Source organism: Seriola aureovittata, chromosome 21 (assembly GCF_021018895.1).
Source record: "Seriola aureovittata isolate HTS-2021-v1 ecotype China chromosome 21, ASM2101889v1, whole genome shotgun sequence".
NCBI classification, from domain to species: domain Eukaryota; kingdom Metazoa; phylum Chordata; class Actinopteri; order Carangiformes; family Carangidae; genus Seriola; species Seriola aureovittata.
This window is the reverse complement of record NC_079384.1, coordinates 1,881,624-1,901,034: the sequence shown is the minus strand read 5'-3', so window position 1 is coordinate 1,901,034 and position 19,411 is coordinate 1,881,624. Positions and strand designations below refer to the sequence as shown.

The window sequence follows — 19,411 nt, the reverse complement described above, 5'->3', positions numbered from 1 at the left end:
AAGTGTTGCTCAGACAGAGATGAAGGTGTTGGGGGGGCGGCGGCGGGGGGGCGGCGGGGAGGTGGGGGTTTCATCTTTAACAAGTTGGACAGATTTTACAATTGTAGCACTCATTTAGATTTGTCTTAGTTCTTCCCTGCAGCTATTTACCTCATGTCATAATGTTCCACTGGGAAATACACATTAGTGTCAACGTCTGCAAGATCTGGATGAATTGGGCTTTGGGCAAATTTATTACACACACATATGAACACACACACATGAACACACACATATGAACACACACACATGCACACACACACATGCACAATAGAAGGCGATATATGTCAGAGACACATGAATGTAGGACCAGGGGAAATAAGTGCAATCTGCCTCAGGTCAAATAGACACGGGAACACCATAATAACACCCCATCAATGGAGGCTGGCGCTGCACCACGCCACTTAACCCTGACATCGTGAGAGACAGCCACGGAAATAAACAAAGAGGAGGAGAAACAGAGAGAGAGAGAGAAAGAGAGGGAGAGAGAGAGAGAGAGAGAGAGCGGCGGAGCGGTCAATAACAACCATCCACCCCCAGAGCCTGAACTTTTACTGTCTTTGTTTGTGTGGCCAACCTTTTGATTTCAGACAACGAGAGGAGGGAGGAGGGAGGAGGGGGGGGGGGGGGTGAGGTGAGACAGACAGCATACCTTTAAGCGTTAGCCTGTGCTAGCATTAGTCCTCCCCACATCAGAGCAGTAATCAGCCGGGGCCTTTGAGAGCGTGAAGCCGCCTGCACTCCGGCTGAATGGATGGGGAGCAGGAGCCGCGAGGAGCCCGGTCGATGGCATTGATTGAGCTCCGCCATCTGTATGTTTGAGTGGAAGTGGGGAGGAAATCTCTCTTTCTCCCCTTTTCTCTCTGTTACTCGCCCGGCGCTGTTACCTCACAGACCTGGATCAACAGGAAGTCTCACGCCGACCAGTCAAAGAAATTCTAGTGTGTGTGTGAGGAGCCGCAGTGAAAGTAGAGCAGATATTTAAAAACCATGTGAACAGAAAATACTGAGGGAACCTCCAACTGGAATGACTGAAGATCAGAAATAAGCATTTGAAATTTTTTGATTGGCACTAAATAGATTAATTAGATTCAGATTTAATTAGCAGAATGAGTAAAAGTCAAATAATGTGATTTTAGAACAAAACCACAGAAAAATGAAGGTTACAAGGTTTAAATTGTCAAAACTCAATTTAATTTCCTGCTACAGTAAAATATTGTTGAGATATATTAATGTATTTGTTTTTTTTCCTTAAAATGTTTTCCTTAAACTTAAACTATACATTTTATTATTTTTAATGATTATCAACATTGTCTTCTTCACTGTGTGAATTACATAAAACTTTGGAGGGTCTAAAAGAATAAATGTATAAATACAAATAAATAGATAAAAAGCAAATACATAAAAAAAAAGGAATAAAAAGTTATTAAATTATTTTATTTATTATTATTTATTTATTGCTTTTTAAAAACATCTTTCAAAGCGCTTTAAGCCACATTCACTCATTCATGCTGCTTCGATTCATCAGGGGCAATTTGAGGCTCAGTGTCCTGCCCAAGGGCAATTCAGCATCCAGGCTGGAGCAGCCGGGAATCAAACCATCGACCGTTAGTGGACGACCCACTGCACCTCCTGAACCAGCCGCCTCAAGAACTCAACAAAACAATGATTGATATAAAAATAAAATAATAATGAGGCGGTCCACAGAGTGATGAAAGTCGACTTATTTACTGGTTGCTACACTTCCCATAATGCAACACAGAAGTGTCTCTTGTTAAACCCCTCCCTCAATCAAAATGTGATGACATTTATTAATAATAATAATAACTTTATTTATACAGCACTTTTCCTAACAGAGTTTAGCGCCTCAGCGCAGTGGAAGTGAAGAATAGCGAGTAAAAAGAATAAAGACGTTTTTCAAACATTATGCAAAAGGATTCGACAAGAGAAGAAGAGAGGCAATAAAATATGTAAGAATAATTAGTATAATTAGGGATAAAACAATATAAATAAAACGCATTTCACTAAAGGATGACAGAAAGAAATGTAAGGCATCGTTTGCTCATGTTTCTGTCACTTGTGCAGATGAAGAAGAGAAACTTATCGCCCTGTGTGAAACGGGTGAAACGTCCCTTCAGTTGTCCCGACAGGATAATGAGGCTGCAGATATGTGAAACACTAAGCTGCTGCACTGCAGCGCTCCACACCATCACCTTATATTCTCTATAAACCACGGCATTGAGCGTGAGACACAGTGGACTGAGTGCTGCTTCGTCATGTAGTGAAAGATTACCTGGACACCATGTGATCCTCTGACGCCTTTCCCTCCGTCCGTGTGGCAGGTGGTGCAGCTGGAGGAGCTGCTGGCCGTGCGCCACTCCGTGTTCGTGGTCGGGAACGCCGGCACCGGGAAGAGTCAGGTGATGAGGTCGCTCCAGAGGACCTATCAGAACATGAAGCGCAGACCCGTGTGGGCGGACCTGAACCCGAAGGCCGTGACCAACGACGAGCTCTTCGGGATCATCAACCCGGCGACGAGGGAGTGGAAAGACGGTGATGAGGGAGGGAGTCCTGCGGGGACAGCGTTTACCTGAACGCCACCTGACCTGAGTAACCAACACGCTGCCTCTCCTCCCACAGGCCTCTTCTCCAGTATCATGCGGGAACTCGCCAACGTCAGTCACAACGGGCCCAAGTGGATCGTTCTGGACGGAGACATTGACCCGATGTGGATCGAGTCCCTCAACACAGTCATGGACGACAACAAGGTGTGAAAGAGCTGAGACTGTGTGTGTGAGACAGGACAGGTGTGTGTGTGTGTGTGTGTGTGTGTGTGGTGTGTGTGTGTGTGTGTGTGTGTGTGTGTGTGTGTGTGTGTGTAAAGTCTTTTGTTCAGTATCAGAATGACATTTCCACTGTGGGCTGTAGCTCATCAGTGGATGTGAATGAGAGGACGTTGACTCATCACTGATGCCACAGTAGTGAACTACGTGTCCTCTGTGGAAGAGAGTAAATCACATGATGCCGAGGACGACAGGTGACATAATCCAGGTTTAGACTGTAGAAAGCACAAACTTACCTGCTGCTGCTGCTGCTGCTGCTGTTGTCAGGTGCTGACTCTGGCCAGCAACGAGAGGATCCCTCTGAACCCGACCATGAGGCTGGTGTTCGAGATCAGCCACCTCCGCACCGCTACACCTGCCACTGTGTCCAGAGCAGGTAGTCCTCCTTTCCTCTTTCCTTTCCTCTTTCCTTTCCTCTTTCCTTTCCTTTCCTTTCCTCTTTCCTTTCCTTTCCTTTCCTCTTTCCTTTCCTTTCCTTTCCTTTCCTTTCCTTTCCTTTCCTTTCCTTTCCTTTCCTCTTTCCTTTTCTTTCCTTTCCTCTTTCCTTTCCTCTTTCCTTTCCTCTTTCCTTTCCATTCCTTTCCTTTCCTTTCCTCTTTCCTTTCCTTTCCTCTCCTTTCTTTTCCTTTCCTTTCCTCTCCTTTCCTTTCCTTTCCTTTCCTTTCCTTTCCTCTCCTCTCCTTTCCTTTCCTTTCCTTTCCTTTCCTTTCCTCTTTCCTTTCCTTTCCTTTCCTCTTTCCTTTCCTTTCCTTTCCTTTCCTTTCCTTTCCATTCCTTTCCTTTCCTTTCCTTTCCTCTTTCCTTTTCTTTCCTTTCCTCTTTCCTTTCCTCTTTCCTTTCCATTCCTTTCCTTTCCTCTTTCCTTTCCTTTCCTTTCCTCTCCTTTCTTTTCCTTTCCTTTCCTTTCCTCTCCTTTCCTTTCCTTTCCTTTCCTTTCCTCTCCTCTCCTTTCCTTTCCTTTCCTTTCCTTTCCTTTTCTTTCCTTTCCTTTCCTTTCCTTTCCTTTCCTCTTTCCTTTCCTTTCCTTTTCTTTCCTTTCCTTTCCTCTCCTTTCCTTTCCTTTCCTTTCCTTGCCTTTCCCTTCCTTTCCTTTCCTTTCCTTTCCTTTCCTCTCCTTTATTTTCCTTTCCTTTCCTTTCCTTTCCTTTCCTTTCCTTTCCTTTCCTTTCCTCCTGTGTTTGATTTACCTGTAAACTTCCTTTTGCAGCGAGGCTCGTACAACATATTATTTAGTCCCACACTTTAATTTAACAATGTTCAGGATTCATTTAGGATGAATGAGTCTGAACAAACTATAAAAACAAAATCAAACAAAGAGGTAAAGTCAATATTTGTTGTTATATGTATTTTACTGGTGCTTTTGCTGTGTGGTAATTAGAAATGTTAAAGAGCTGTGATTGCATTTTGAATGGTGAATTTCACTTTAATTCTTATTTTTAATTGTTTTTATTTAGGCAGTATAAACCTTCCTTTGTCGTCTGCTGCGTGCACTGCAGTAGGAACGTGGAGGTAACATAGATTACTCATGGAGGCTGAGAGGCCCAAAAACAAGTTGTCGTCCATGTGTCTGAGCTCCACCACGCATGTTCTTCCCTCCAGGCATCCTGTACATAAACCCGGCCGACCTCGGCTGGAACCCCCCGGTGTCCAGCTGGATCGACAGGAGGGAGGTCCAATCAGAGAGGGCCAACCTGACCATACTGTTCGACAAGTACCTCCCCTCCTGCCTGGATGCCGTCAGATCCAGGTGAAGCAGCTCGTCGGCGGCTCTGTGTCACGATCGGATGACGCAGGATGTCGGGGTGTGACATAACGCGGGGAGGGGCCGTGCAAAAAAAGTGGGCGGGTTGGACCGGAGCGAACGGGGACTGACTCAGAAGAATTGGATGCTGTTGTTTTGTACAGGACCACTCGCCTCCTCCAACACCTCCATTAGCACTGCTATTGGAGCAGACAACAAGAACAGGAAGCAGAGGAGGGAGACACAGAGGAGGAATATGTTATCCTCACTGAGAGGCTACACTTAATAATGATTTGTCATCCGCTTTCTTGGAAGCAAACACAATTACTAACACAATTACTGTATTTTCTTTCTGTTAAAACATCTGCGATACAAAATGACATCGGGTGAAAACATAATTTAATCTTTTAGTTTTTCCTCTTTTTCTCACTGAAATGAGTCACACGCACGACGAGTCAGTGATGTAATGTTGTCCGTCTCCGCTCAGGTTTAAGAAGATCATCCCCATCCCGGAGCAGAGTCTGGTCCAGATGCTGTGCTACTTGCTGGAGTGTCTGCTGACTCCAGAAAACACCCCGGCAGACTGCGCCAAGGAACTCTATGAGCTCTATTTTGTCTTTGCTGCGGTCTGGGCCTTTGGGGGAGCCATGTTCCAGGACCAGGTACTGTGTGGGCCTCTGGGCGTGTGAGGCGCTTACTAAGTGGTTGCATAAAGAGGGAAAAGAATGGCACGTAACTGAAAAAGCTGAATGATTTTTTTTTTTTTTTTTTTGCCCTCCCCGTAACTTCTTCCTGAAAGAATTTCTTGCACTTGCATTATGGGTATTCCTTCGGTATTATTTAAGCCTCGATGACTCTTATGCAACTCAACTGCGTGTCTGTGTTTATGAAAAGTCATTTGAAAGTTATTCTCAGTTGAAGAAATGGCAGAGATCTCCATCTGAAAATGAAGTGGACTGCGTTCCCGCTCAGCGACACACAGACCGGCTGAATTTAAATCAGCAGCAGAGCCGTGGCGAGCAGTTGCTAAGCAATCCAGTTAGTGGCGTACAGTAAGCGCGTCCATCTAAGTTATGGGATAAAACTGCTCTCCCCTTGGTACAAATGTACTCCACTTTATTTTCCCATCACAAATGCATTTAAATGCTAAGTGGTTTTATTGACTGGAGAGTTGGTAGTGAATAGAGGAGACAGGTACCAAGGGGTGGGGAGGCAGAGAGGAAGGCGAGGAGCTGCCAGGCAGCAGGTGATGAGGCTACTTCACTGTCTGAATCAGACAGATGGATAGATGGGCCTGCCATCTCTCATTTTCTCCCCTTCAACTGCCGTGGCTGCATCTCTGCGTTACTGCCATTTTATTTGTCCCCTGGTTTGTATTCACACCGGAGTAAATCAAACGCACAGATCCATAGCTACTGTATGGAGGAGAAACAGCAGAGGGGGAAGTCATTTTTAGAGTATTGACCCTCTGTGTCTCTGTGTGAGCAGGTGGTCGACTACAGAGTGGAGTTCAGCAAGTGGTGGGTGGCCGAGTTCAAAACCATCAAGTTCCCATCGCAGGGCACCGTGTTTGATTACTACATCGACCCAGAGAGCAAGAAGTTCGAACCCTGGTCCAAAATGGTGCCAAGGTTCGAGATGGACGCAGATACTCCGCTTCAGGTACGACGGCGAGGTTTCATCCACTGGATTTATTCTTGCTTTAATAATTAGTCATTTCACAGGAGTTAATAATCAACAACCAATTAACCAGTTAATATTTCTGTGTAAACAACTTGTTTCCAGCTGCTGCAACAAACATCTGTATTCCACCATTAAGCTTTGATAAAAACGACACACTGACACAGTCAACAGGAAGCTGGAGCGTTTAGCAGCGTGAGACCCGAGTTCGTTCGCCATGACTCGGTGAAGCAGCAACAGAGTTTATGAGGATAATGTTTATTAACTTTCCAGAAGTGTGACTCCAAATTAATGCTAAATGCTAAATGCTAAATGCTATACTGTTCTTCTGTATCTAGTTTATAGTCACATTTCAGCCGTACCAACTTTATATGAACGTATATAGCACTTTTATGAATTAAGCATATTATTTCAGTGTTTATAAAGCTATAGACCCAAAATCAATATTATTGACAGCGTATCTGTATGACAAGGAGTAACAGTAAATTACAGTAGATAGATGCCAAAGATTCGGTTGAGGTCATTGGTTTGTTCACCAGGGGGCGGAGTTTATTTAAATTTTTTTTTTTACTCTAAAATGTTTCATTCAGTCTTTATCACAATTCTTTAATAATTTAATGTTTGTTTTTCTTTGCTCATATTGTCCGATACAGTGTTCAACATCTGTATTGACTTTATCATCATTTGTCAAAAGCAAAATGTTTCCTGGTTCCAGCTTCAGAAATGTGACGATGCTGCTTTTCTGCTTTATTTCATTGTAAAATAGATTTTGTTTTATATTTTTGTGTCGAGCATTTTCACCGCGTTTTCATATTTTATGGACAAAATATTAATTATTTAGTAGAAATAATAATGTGTGCGTGTGTGTGTGTGTGTGTGTGTGTGTGTGTGTGTGTCTCCCATGCACAGGCGTGTCTGGTCCACACGACGGAGACCATTCGAGTCCGTTACTTCATGGACCGCCTCCTGGAGCGCCGTCGACCCGTCATGTTGGTTGGGAACGCCGGGACCGGGAAGTCTGTCCTGGTCGGGGACAAACTGGGATCGTTGGACGCGGAGAAATACATGATTAAAAACGTCCCCTTCAACTATTACACCACGTCTGCTATGCTCCAAGGTAGAAACCATGTGACAGGATTTATACACCTGCTGTAGAAAATGATAGCTTCTGATTGGTTGATGATCAGACGTGCTGTTCCTCACCTGTCCACCAGATGTCCTCAGACAGTTCTCTATACCTGCTTGCTCACCTGTTCCTGATTCCCTGTCAGCTTCCCACTGTTTATACAAACCCAGTTTCACTCACTCTCGCTGAGATCTTCAATGTTGCTTTCTACATGTGCGTTCCAGCCTCTTCCACTTGTACCTGTTGCTGGTCCTTGTTACCTGACAGGTGCTCTGTAGCTGTACATCACCAGTACTGAGCTCTGAACTGAGAATCTGGACTTGCTAGCCAAGCAGCTTTCCATTCAGTCCAGCGTTGGGCCTGCTAGCCCTCAGCATGCTTCCAAGTCAGCTAGCTTTGCATCTGCTAGCCACCAGCTTCCAAGTTGGTTGGCATCCAGTTGGCTTGTTCCTGGCCTGCTTCCAAGGCTAGTGTTATGCCTGCTAGCCCCTGGCCCGCTTCACAGACAGGCAGCTGTCTGCCTGCTACTGCCTCTGAGCTGACTGTCTTCCTGCCAGATCCTGCGCCTCTCATTCAGTCTCACCTCAACATTTTCTGTGGGAATCCTCATGTTGGAGCTCCGGGACTAAATCATGTCTCAGCTGCTCAGGGTCATGCTACATCCTTATTCAGCCATCCCATCAACATGCTGGATCTTGAGTCTGCAGTCCTGCTGTTCTGTTGTCCTCCTGCCCCCGGACTGTTTGTCATGCTGATCACCTTTACTTTCATTAAGTCTCCTCCCTGAATCTGTCTGCCCTCGTCCTGCCCCGTGCCCCATAATATAAGTGTCATTGCTGTAAATCGAGGGTTGAGCTCATCCTTGTTTTTAAGGCCATTTTCCTTTTGCTCTTTCTTGGATGTAGCTAGAAACCTAGGAAGACGATGTCTCTTATTTGTTGACTGTTCGCTCGGCAGAATCTATTGTTAATGTTGAAGATGTGGGTGGTGAGTCAGAGGTAAGGAGCCTGTGTCTCTGTGAAACCCTCCGAGACAAACTTGAGATCTTGGACTATTAAACAAAAACACGACTTGACTCCACAGCAGTTTAAAAACTGGATGATTTTCAGTTTTGCTGTTGTTTCCTTGGCTGTAGGAAACATGCAGAGCAGGTTGCCGGTTCGATCCCCGGCTCCTCCGAACCCAGGTTGCATCATCAAACACAATACGTGATAATGGACTTGGTGGAGTCTATTATTTTCTATAATAGCACATCATTAGCTGTTAGCCATTAGCTGTTAGCAGTTAGCTGGCCTTAAAAGGTCAAACTTTTTTCCAAAATACAAACATAAAAGGCAAAGAAAAGTTAAAAACTAAACCTTTCGTGAAGCAGAATTCATTTTTTTCTGTTTCTTATATAATTTTATAATTTCAGCTGGAAAATTACAAAACACAAAAGGCCATTTAAGACCATCATGTGCTTTTTCAACATCAACAGCTGTCACTGAATTATGCCTAAACATGTTCTTGTATTTGTATTTAATTGCCTATTTTTAATGAACCCTGTTTGATTCATAAGCATCAGATCTGATAAAACCTTCGCCAGTCGTTTGTTTATATGTTTAGTTAATACTTTATTATCACAATTAATTAAACTTATAGGTCTAAAGTCTGAAGGAGATTATTTACATTTACCCGGAAACTATAGCTTGATACATAGAGATAAGAAGGAATCAGTTATTTCAGATGCATCTTGTGATTTGAATGAAAAAGGAGACAAAAAAACAAAATGTTTGGTAAAATTCAACAGAAAATCCGTCTATACCAGATGTTTTTTTCCTGTTTCCTAAACATCAAACATGTCACGACCCCTTAGATCCATATTGTGACCCTTCGGGGGGTCCTGACCCCCAGGTTGGGACCACTGGCCTCTACCAGTTAAAACACAGATCCTTGCCACATTACCTAAACTACTCCTGATATTGTGAATGAGATCACACCGTTCTCAGTTCACATTCTTCTCCTAATCTCTGCTGCTTCCTTCCTCTCCTGCAGCGGTGCTGGAAAAACCCCTGGAGAAGAAAGCGGGGCGAAACTACGGACCTCCGGGCAGCAGAAGACTCGTCTACTTCATAGACGACATGAATATGCCTGAGGTGGATGCATACGGCACGGTGCAGCCTCACACACTCATACGCCAACACATGGACTACCACCACTGGTACGGCTCTGACATTAGCATGCAGCTGTGCGGTTTACACACAGTATGTGTATGTATGAGCCAACGTTTGCTGTTTGAAAGAGGAACATTATGCCTGGACTGTAAAATACCACAGCAGCCGTGGAACTGTTCCTCACCGTAATTGCTTAAACGATGACCAGTCAGACAATTTTCTCCATGTATTAACATAGAAGATGATTCAGATAATGGAGCGCCTGCAGCTGACAGGTGAAGCACCCTCATAATTCACACAAACAGCCTTTCTGCTGAAAACTCCCTCCTTTCAGTATCCAGACAGATTCCCGCCTCACTATCAATATGCTGCAACTTTTATGAGAGTCAAAAGTCAAATGTGAGAGCAGGGCTGTGTGATTCCCCTTAAAAGGATTTTGTTGCTCGTCTCTCTGACACACTGAGGCCATTCTGAACATGGTTCCACTGCGTCAGACACAGGCCGACTGGCTTAGACACGGTCAGCCCATTAGAGATATGCTGGGAGGATTTCAGGTATGAAATTGAGAGGAGGGAGGATGCTACTGAGCCACGCCAGCTTAAGTAGGAGCTGAGGCGTCCATATCAGCAGAGGTGTGTGTGTGTGTGTGTGTGTGTGTGTGTGTGTGGTGTGTGTGTGTGTGTGTGTGTGTGTGTGTGTGTGTGAGAGAGAGAGAGAGCTTGTGTGCATGCAAGGCTGTTAAGTAATGATTTCTTCATGTGTCTGTGTACTCTCAGGTACGACCGTAATAAACTGCTTTTGAAGGAAATACACAACGTTCAATATGTGTCCTGCATGAACCCCACAGCCGGCAGCTTCACCATCAATCCACGGCTGCAGGTACACACACACACACACACACACACACACACACACACACACACACACACACACACACGCAGCATGTCTTCACAGCACATCGTGTTCCATTGGTTATGCAACACACTGCTGAGGTTACATGTGCACTAATTCCTCTTGCACATGTTATCATAGAAAATCTTTATATTTGCCTCCTCTTATTAAATTTGGGGACATTATGTGCTTTTCTTTTCCCATTTGTTTATTCATTTGTAATTTTTTTCCGACCGACACATTGTTTGTTTTGTTCTGCGCGAGCGTTTGTTTGTTCATTCATCAGGGCGTTCATGCAGAGACTGGTTGATTAGATTTTGACTAAACTTTAAGAAAAAGGCTTCGACATAATTCACCATTTAGGAAATTACATTGGTTTTCCCGAGGGCGGTTATTTCCTTATTCATTTGTTTGTTTGTGCAACATCTCAGACTGAACTGTGAGGTATCAAAACTTCTGAGGGTAAAGAAAAACCCTGGTCAAATCATCCCAACCCCAACCAGCGTGGAGAGAAACCTGGTGTCAGGGTCTCTCATGTCAGTTTATGATTAAAGCCTCGTTATGTGACGCTCTTGTTAAAGGATAAGCGTGACATTAACTTACATTTTTCTGATTGTCTGCGAATCACATCAGAAGGCCTAAACGTTTCCTCCATGTCTGAGGCACTCAGTCACAACTCCACCTGTGCATTGCTGAGATTTAAATCTTTAAAAATGCATCACAAATATGTAGCTTCATATTTCTAAAAGGCTCAGTAACGTCGGTAGTATTTATTGGGGACTATTTTCAGTCGCCCAGCTCATTGTAATAGTTTTCAGACGACAGTGGAGCTCGGTGGTAATACTTGTTAGTTAGTTAGATATAAAAAAGAAAAAGAAACACACAGCGACTGAGGACAAACTGGTCTCCAGCGTCGAGGTCACACAGTTTGCATGCACAACCTTACTGCTGGCTGTGCTGCTGGGAGAGGATGGTCATTATTAGCCTGACCATAAGAGGTCACACAAAGGTCACAGGTCTGAGCTGTTTGAACAAACAAGCTCTGCAGTTGTTGTTGTCATCAGGCGGAGTGTGGGGCATGTTGGAGAGTCACGTGTTGATCTTCGACCATTTGACGCATGTGTTTGAGTTCATTTAGAGGCGGTTTCTCCATTACACAGCTGGTCCACCGGAGCGCTGACACGTTTATTTTTACACTGTAAAATGTCTCATGCAGCACGTATTGTGTGTTCGTCACTTTTCCTTAAAGTCACAGTGAGAAGGACTTTCAGGCATCTTCTTCTTCATGTGACATATTTCTGTGTGAGAACATATTAAAGTTAAAACGGAGGTTAAAATGAAATTCTTCAAATTTCAGCGAATCCCATTTGATTGAAAAGATTTATGTTTATGTTGTAATTTTGTTTTTAATCACTAAAGTTAAAGACGTTTATGTTCAGTAAGATACCCGTCACACTGTGGCGACAGGAGAGACCAGGAAGACACTTATAACTGAAATACTGAAGGTCCAACTTTAACTGAACTGCCAGAACCACTTTTCCAAAGGACAGTCGTAATTACTGGTGGAACTTAAAGAGCGTCGTCACATTTGAATTTAAAAGGCAGATGTGACTGAGTGACAGTCCCCGTCCACTTACTGCTGCAAACACCCACAAGGTGACCTTTGCTTTTAGTCTAGAAGACGACGGGCTGCATCATTAGCGAGGAGCAGCACATTTACCGCCGCCGTGTCCTGTGCTCTGTCTGCATCCACAGCGCCACTTCTCTGTGTTCGCCCTGTCGTTCCCTGGAGCCGAGGCCCTGAGCACCATCTACACCTCCATCCTGTCCCGGCACCTGAGAGGGGAGGGCTTCGCCGCGGCCCTGCAGAAGAGCTGCCCCACCCTGGTCCAGCTGGCCCTGGCCCTGCACCAGCGCATCTCCTCCGCCTTCCTCCCCACCGCGGTCAAGTTCCACTACATCTTCAACCTGAGAGACCTGTCCAACATCTTCCAGGTAACACACACACGGCAAATGTGCAAGTTTATAAGTTTGAGATTCAGATTTTCACTGCGTCATCTCAGAAGTTACGTGGTAGAAGTTGTGTGCTTCTTCACATTTCTCCCTTTTCCATCTCAAACAAGGAGTTGGATATTTCGCTCTCTCTCTCGTTCTCTCTCTCTCTCTCTTTCTCTCTCTCTCTCTCTCTCTCTCTCTCTCTCTCTCTCTCTCTCTCTCTCTCTCTCTCTGTTTCTGTGGCTCTGCCTCCCATGTGGAAAGAGCCAGGCTTCTGTCACTAATTTCTCATCTAAATGATTATTGATTTAAGAGCCGGGGTCTGAAAGCTAGAAATAAGTCTGAAATAAGTGTAACAGAAAATAGAATGGATTTGCACTTCCATGGGTGTTAGTGATGATTTAATGTATTTAAATGAATATAATATCAGAGCAGGAAGGCTGTCAAGGGAGAAGCTTTTGGGGCAATATTTCTGTCAGAATACTCCACGGTTTCATGGAGGGCAGGCGCTCTCATTTAACATACTCGGCTGTATAATTAATGCTTTAAGCCACTCAGCTATAGGAACTTCATTTTTCATCATTCCACCCAGGAGTCAGCTCTGGGCTCGTGCTATACTGCGACTGTGCTGTATGTACAGAATGCACAATGCTGCTCTCTGTACACCGACATGCACTCAATATTTTACATATTAACAGTGGATGAAAGGACAACACTTGAAGCTAAAGGGGTAGTTAGAGCTAAATGCTAACGTCAGCATGCGAACAGTCTCCTGGTGCAGATGTTTAGCAGGTAAAAAATCTTTTACCACTTAGTTTAGCCTGTTAGCATGCTAACATCTGCTGCTGAGCACTAAACACAAATTAGAGCTGATACTTTCTATTTGCTCATTAAACCAAAGTATTGGACAAATTAAAACTTGATGACCTGATGATGGCGCTAAAGGAAACGTTCATTCTTCTTCCTTGTCATAACCTTGTACCTATATTACCCACAATGCAGCTTGATTTGCTGAGAGTTTGGTCAGAGATTCTCCTTTGTAACTTCACACCGCAGGACTTTTTTTTCAGTCTTCAGCGCCAACTGATGCCGACTCACCTGAGGACACGGGAGACTTTACGTGAGTTCCCCTCAGGGATCATCGTGAGAGGAGACTGACCCTCTGTTCCACATTTCATGGCGATCCATCCAGTTGTTGAGATGTAAAATGAACGTTTCCAGTGAAAGGGTTAGGCCAACAGTTACCAGATTCAACCGTAGAAATCTTTTTGTACAGACAGTAAAAGTCCCCAGATGACAAACAGTGATGACTCTGTTTAAAACAGAGAACTTGAGAAAGAAGTTCACACCCTGTCTGCTTTCACACCCGAGGCGCCACGCCTGGAAAGTCACCGTGTTGTTCTGGAAGTGATTCTCTGTTTCTGAAAGTTTTCTGCCATTGGAAAGAAAGAAGAGCCTCCGACAAGCACTTTGTTTTAAACAAGCTGAGGCATTCCTAGTATGACTGCTGGATTTTAGCCATTATAATGAGCTGCTTTGTACCAGGTTTAAGCCTTCTGCACTTTGAGATTAAGCATAATTACCATCCCTGAGCGCAAGCCCTGATGACCCCAAGACTTTCCTTTCACAACTTTGATCACACATAACACTGCCTTCAAGCAGCGGGGAGTTTAGCCACGCCATAACACTTTGAGGCCGGTGTTTGAAGAGGCCATTCTGCACAGCGTGACTGGACGTCCAATAACCGCGGAGAGGAAACAATGTCAAAGCTCTCTTCGCCGCTCCTCTCTCCACCCGGAGAGAGATCGCAGAGAAAGCCACGCAGTTGACTCCTGGAGCTCGTTTGAAGTTTTTTTTCTCTGCAAACTTCTTGGGCTCCTGGCTCTCACACCTCAGGAGAGGCGGGAGGGAGGTGAGCAGCCTCGCAGCTCTCAGCTCTGCCTCAGCTGTAATTCCCCCACCATTACATCTGTGCTTTTGAGCCTTCAGAAGTGGGAAAGTATTCGGCGTGACAGTACAAACGCTTCCTCTAATTTTCCAGCACGAGGCCTAAATAGCTGTCACTCAGTGTTTTTCTGGCCTGACGTCTCAGATGTTTACCTCAGCGGAAATAATTGGCCGACTTTTTGTGATTCACTTTGTTTTTTTTTTTTGTTTTTTGTCTTTAAAACTTTGCAGCTCGGAGATGCAGCCAAAGGTAACTGGTTCATTATGATCAAGTCTAATGAGGCTGAGAGACGAACTCAGGGACTGTGTGACTCTTTAAAGGTGTTTTTAAATGCGACAAACGAAGCAGGTCCAGACGGCGCTGAAGGTTGCATCTTTATGAGAGTGTTGAGATTATTGATTTTTTGTAATTTAACATCACACAGAACAAAGACGTAAACAGGTGAGGTAACAATAATAAAAATGATCATCATAATAATCACAAAACAATAAAATTAAGACAGAGAAAAAAAATTACATAAATAAATATATAACTCTATATATACACAGGGTAACCATTGGCGTCACCTATCATAATGCCATCACTCATGTCTCACCATAACTATGATAATAAAAGGAAACAAAAACTCAAAGTCCAAAATGAAGGTGAACAGGAGCAACAGTGGAGAACATCAGGAATACAGCAGGATGTCAACAGACGGACTGAGACTAAATACACACAAGGGGAGATTGAACACATCACAGACACACATGGGAATCCCCTTCAAAATAAAACAGGAAATAAAATCAAAAATCAAAAACAAAACAAAGTAGTGAACCAGGACAGATCTGTGATCCACATGAGTCAGTCTCTCTTCTGGTATTAGGCCCTTGTTGTTGTTGTTGTTGTTGTTGTGTTGTCGTTGTTGTTGTTTTTGTCGTTGTTGTTGTTGTTGTTTGCCCCAGGTTAGTGTTGTATTATAGAAAGTTTCTCATCGTCCCGCCCTGTGTTTGTTAAGTCAGATGTGCTCTGAGTGATGTACAGTGGTCGAATCAAACACTAACAGGGCAAGACAAACAGTTTGGCATCAAACCCGGAGCGTTGTCAAAGAGCTCTGTTCGCCAGCGCTCGTTCTCTGCCATGACCAGCGGGCATATCTGTGGGCCTGTCTTCCCCACGTCAGCCTAAATGAGCTCGAAGCTGGGGAGGCGAGGGAGGAGATTTGGAGGGGGGGGGGATGGAAGAAGAGGACGGAGACAAGGCAAAAGGAAAGAAAGAGAGTACACAAGAGAGTCTGAAGCCGAACAGTACTGACTGTACAATATGTCCGTATGATGTTCCGCAGATAGTCAGCTGGGTGCTTCTTTTTTTTTAGGGGGGGGGGGCATTGTTTGGGGCTCGGAGCAGCTGTCAGGCTATGAGGAAAGTGCGCCCGCAGCAGACTGGCTGACAGACAGACAGATACATGCCGACACCCAGAACTCTCTAATCCCTCTCCTCCGAGCTGAACAAAGCGTCGAAAGATCAGGGACAGAGCGCTGGAGATCTTCTGCCAAAGTCGGCTGGAGAGAAGGAAAACAAAGTCGTCGTCCCCCCCCCCCATCTCAGTTTGTTAGGACTGTGCTGTTAGTTCGATCCGTACTAAGTATGACTGTTGCGTGGAGTCGCCATATGGTGTTTTGTTTTGCTCAGGCGCACTCTTACACAAAAAAATGCAGAGTGTCGTGATTGACGCCATTAAGCGGTGAAATGGAGTAGAAGAAGACAGATCTATTAAGAGTCAAAGGATTAGATCATTCACACATACTTGGGGGAAAACATCTTGATGTTTTGTAGATCTAGAGAAGCGGCAATAATTCTGGCTCAGTTTGAATCTTCAGCACACACACACACACACACACCTCCCATCTGCACCATTACACAGTGGATTTAACAGCCAATTGTCACATTCACTGGGCTCAGATATGAAGGCAGATCAGATTCAGCTGGCTTTACCCCCGGAGATGATTCTGTTGATTAGAATAAGTTCTGGGGCTGGAAACACACAACATCTGTTTGCCTCAGCCTCCTGGGTGACAGTGCACGGAGGGGAACAAACAGCGCCTGGGCGCCAGTCCGTCCCCTTCCTCATCCTATACGGCACCTGTTCTGCGAGGAGCCCAGAACACGCCGCCCGGGCCTGTGGGGAAGCCACCGCGTCACACACGGCTCCTCCAGAGACGCATTAATCATCAATCATCGATCGTCCCCCAAACACTCAGCTGCTCGTTGTCTTCATTTTCTTGTTTTTTCTTAATGGAGGACGACGAAAAGTAGCAGGAAAACACAAATCTATATTCAGCCGTGTCAGTGTTGGTCACCACGTTGGTCTTGACCCAGATATCGTCACATCCACTGGATGGATTGCCATGAAGTGGAGATATACATGAATTATAAAGAAGCTGGTTATTCCCTGATTTTTTAAAAGTTTTTTTTAATGCAGCTCCTGCAGCACGTCAAATATCTCCACATCTGCCGCATGACTCAACTCAGAGGCTGCAGCTGAAGGTCGACTAGGCCGTCCCATTTCAAAGGCCGTTTCATGGGCAACGAAGGATCCGAGAGGCGGTCCGACGTTTCCCAAGATTCACTGCGCGTCGGTAAAGAAAATAATACAGCAGCAAACGACTCGGACAGAGAGCCCGGCTGCAGCTCCGTCACACGGCTCACGGTACAGCTGTTATACGACCAAAAAAAGGTTGCATGTTGTTAAGGTTGCTAGGCGATGCAACGGTAAGGCCGGACACAGCTGGTGGCACAAAGTGGAAATCCTCCGTAGGCCACACTGTCTCGTTTGTCTCGTTTGGGTTCGGCCTCCGGGACACAGCTGCTTTCAGACGCTGATGAGTCATCACTTTACTTGATCATTAAAAGTCGTTACACGACAGTCATTTTCACATCTATGAAGTGCAGTGCGTTAGTCGCTTATACGTCCCGCACGCTGCTTTTTGTTCACGTCGGTGTGAATTTTTCAGGCACTTCACAGGCAGGAAATGTATAAGATGAAAAGGCGGTGGGTTCAGACGTGGTTTTACTCTTTGTTTGAGTATAAAGACTCTTTGGAAGCATCACAGGGAGACGCAGACTCATTCCTCCATTCTTCATAATTCATTTCTTCTGTCCAGCACCTGCCCACAGAACTTATCGCCGCATGCAGCAGTACTTCCAGTACGTGGCGCTGAGATGAAAGAACAGCGCTGCCGTTATTTCCTCAGTTTCTCTGACACACCTAGTAACAGCTTGTCCACTCAATATCCATTGATTTGCTCACAGTGACTGTGCTGTGTTCCCCTCCTTGTTGTAGTGTAAATGTGCCAAATGAAAGTCTAAGCCTCCCTCTCTCCTCCCCCCTCTCTCTGCCCAGGGCATTCTCTTCTGTACCGGCGAGTGTCTGAAAGCCCCCCCGGACCTGCTGAAAATCTACCTGCACGAGTGCAACCGGGTCTACAGAGACAAGCTGGTGGAGGAGCAGGACTTCCAGGCCTTTGATAAGCTGCAGGCGGACACAGTGAAAAAGTTCTATGAGGTGAGAGTTTTTACAAAGTTCAGCGGAGGAAGACGAGAACGGGAGGGGGGGAGGGAGGGGAGGCGGGGGAAATCATTAGGCTGCCTGCTCCGTGTCTGGATCTGGACATCAGTGGCCAACACAGCGAGGAGAAAGAGGAGAGGAGCAGAGGGAATGTTTTGGGCGGGTTGGGGGGGGAGTGATGGGACGGAGGGGTTGGAGAGAATATTAATCAGGGCGGTGTGGGGGTCTGGCTGTCAGGGTCTGCACTGTCAGCCCAGCAAATTGGAAAACATTTTAATGGTTTTCTGTCCACTGTTCCCCTCACTACCCTCGCTGGCTCCATCGCACTGCACACTAGTCATGGCACAATGAAGAACCTGACAAGTGTATGTGTACACACACCCACGGGGGGGGGGGGGGGGGGGGTAATCCAACCCACTCCATGATATATTATTCAGAGCTGGCACCTTCTGTAAACTTATGACAATTTGCCCCTGTGCCACGGAGCAATATGCAGCATGTTTTCTTGCTATTTTTACATGCAAACACAAACGTCTTCAGAGACCGCCGCTCAGTGAGAAAGTGCTTTCAAGTGCTACTATGAAAATGAAGACTGCGCCGGCACATGATATATATATATATATATATATATATATTTGTACCAAAAAGTCATTCATCACACCTACTGCGGCTTTACACCAGCGGAGGTTTGCAGAGGGAGCAGACATCCCTCGGAGACACACACGAAATCTCTCCAGTGAAATATTCGTGGGCCCAACAGTTGCCAGGGTGAAAATGAACTAGGTCACCCTCTGCGCAGCTGTGATATTCAGCTGTGTCCCTGTCCAGACTGTTTAAGCTTAACACTAATGTTATGCTGACAGGGGTAGTGTGTGGCTCTGTATGTTTACCACTGCAATGTGTGTGTGTGTGTGTGTGTGTGTGTGTGTGTGTGTGTGTGTGTGTGTGTGTGTGTGTGTGTGTGTGTGTGTGTGTGTGTGTGTGTGTGTGTGTGTGTGTGTGTGTGTGTGTGTGTCCCTCCCTGAGGACATGGAGGAGACTCTGGAGCAGACCAGGGACATGAACCTGTACTGCCACTTCGCCCGTGGGCTGGGGGAGGCCAGGTACATGGCTGCAGAGTCCTGGAGCAGCCTCAACAGAATCCTGCTGGAGGTGCTGGACAGCTACAATGAGGTCAACGCCACCCTGAACCTGGTGCTGTTCGAGGACGCCATGGCTCACATGTGAGTGGAAGTTTTGGGACCCGGGGACTCTGTGTGTGCATGGAGAGAGAGAGAGAGAGAGAGTGTGTTTGACGGTTCGCTTATTCTCTGTCAAGGAAATCAACGGGCTTCACTGGTATTTTAGGATTAACAGTTCCATTTTACAGACTGTCAGAGGCAGAGGCGGGAAAATCTGTTCAACATCACGACAGCCGCCCAAAGTGACGGAGCAGAGAAATGTGTTGC

General features: G+C 45.4%; 1 protein-coding gene across 2 annotated transcripts in view; it reads left to right on the top strand.

Annotated features, from left to right (window-relative positions):
• Window positions 1-19,411, top strand: part of dnah9 (dynein, axonemal, heavy chain 9) — a 129,564-nt gene that overhangs the window by 48,849 nt on the left and 61,304 nt on the right. For both annotated transcript variants that reach the window (XM_056366696.1, XM_056366695.1), the window contains 12 exons: window positions 2,382-2,592; window positions 2,680-2,807; window positions 3,150-3,258; window positions 4,482-4,629; window positions 5,111-5,285; window positions 6,112-6,285; window positions 7,213-7,420; window positions 9,464-9,629; window positions 10,359-10,461; window positions 12,229-12,468; window positions 17,799-17,960; window positions 18,990-19,186. In XM_056366696.1, the coding sequence (XP_056222671.1) occupies window positions 2,382-2,592; window positions 2,680-2,807; window positions 3,150-3,258; window positions 4,482-4,629; window positions 5,111-5,285; window positions 6,112-6,285; window positions 7,213-7,420; window positions 9,464-9,629; window positions 10,359-10,461; window positions 12,229-12,468; window positions 17,799-17,960; window positions 18,990-19,186 (2,021 nt within the window). The remainder of the gene's footprint in view (window positions 1-2,381; window positions 2,593-2,679; window positions 2,808-3,149; window positions 3,259-4,481; window positions 4,630-5,110; window positions 5,286-6,111; window positions 6,286-7,212; window positions 7,421-9,463; window positions 9,630-10,358; window positions 10,462-12,228; window positions 12,469-17,798; window positions 17,961-18,989; window positions 19,187-19,411) is intronic.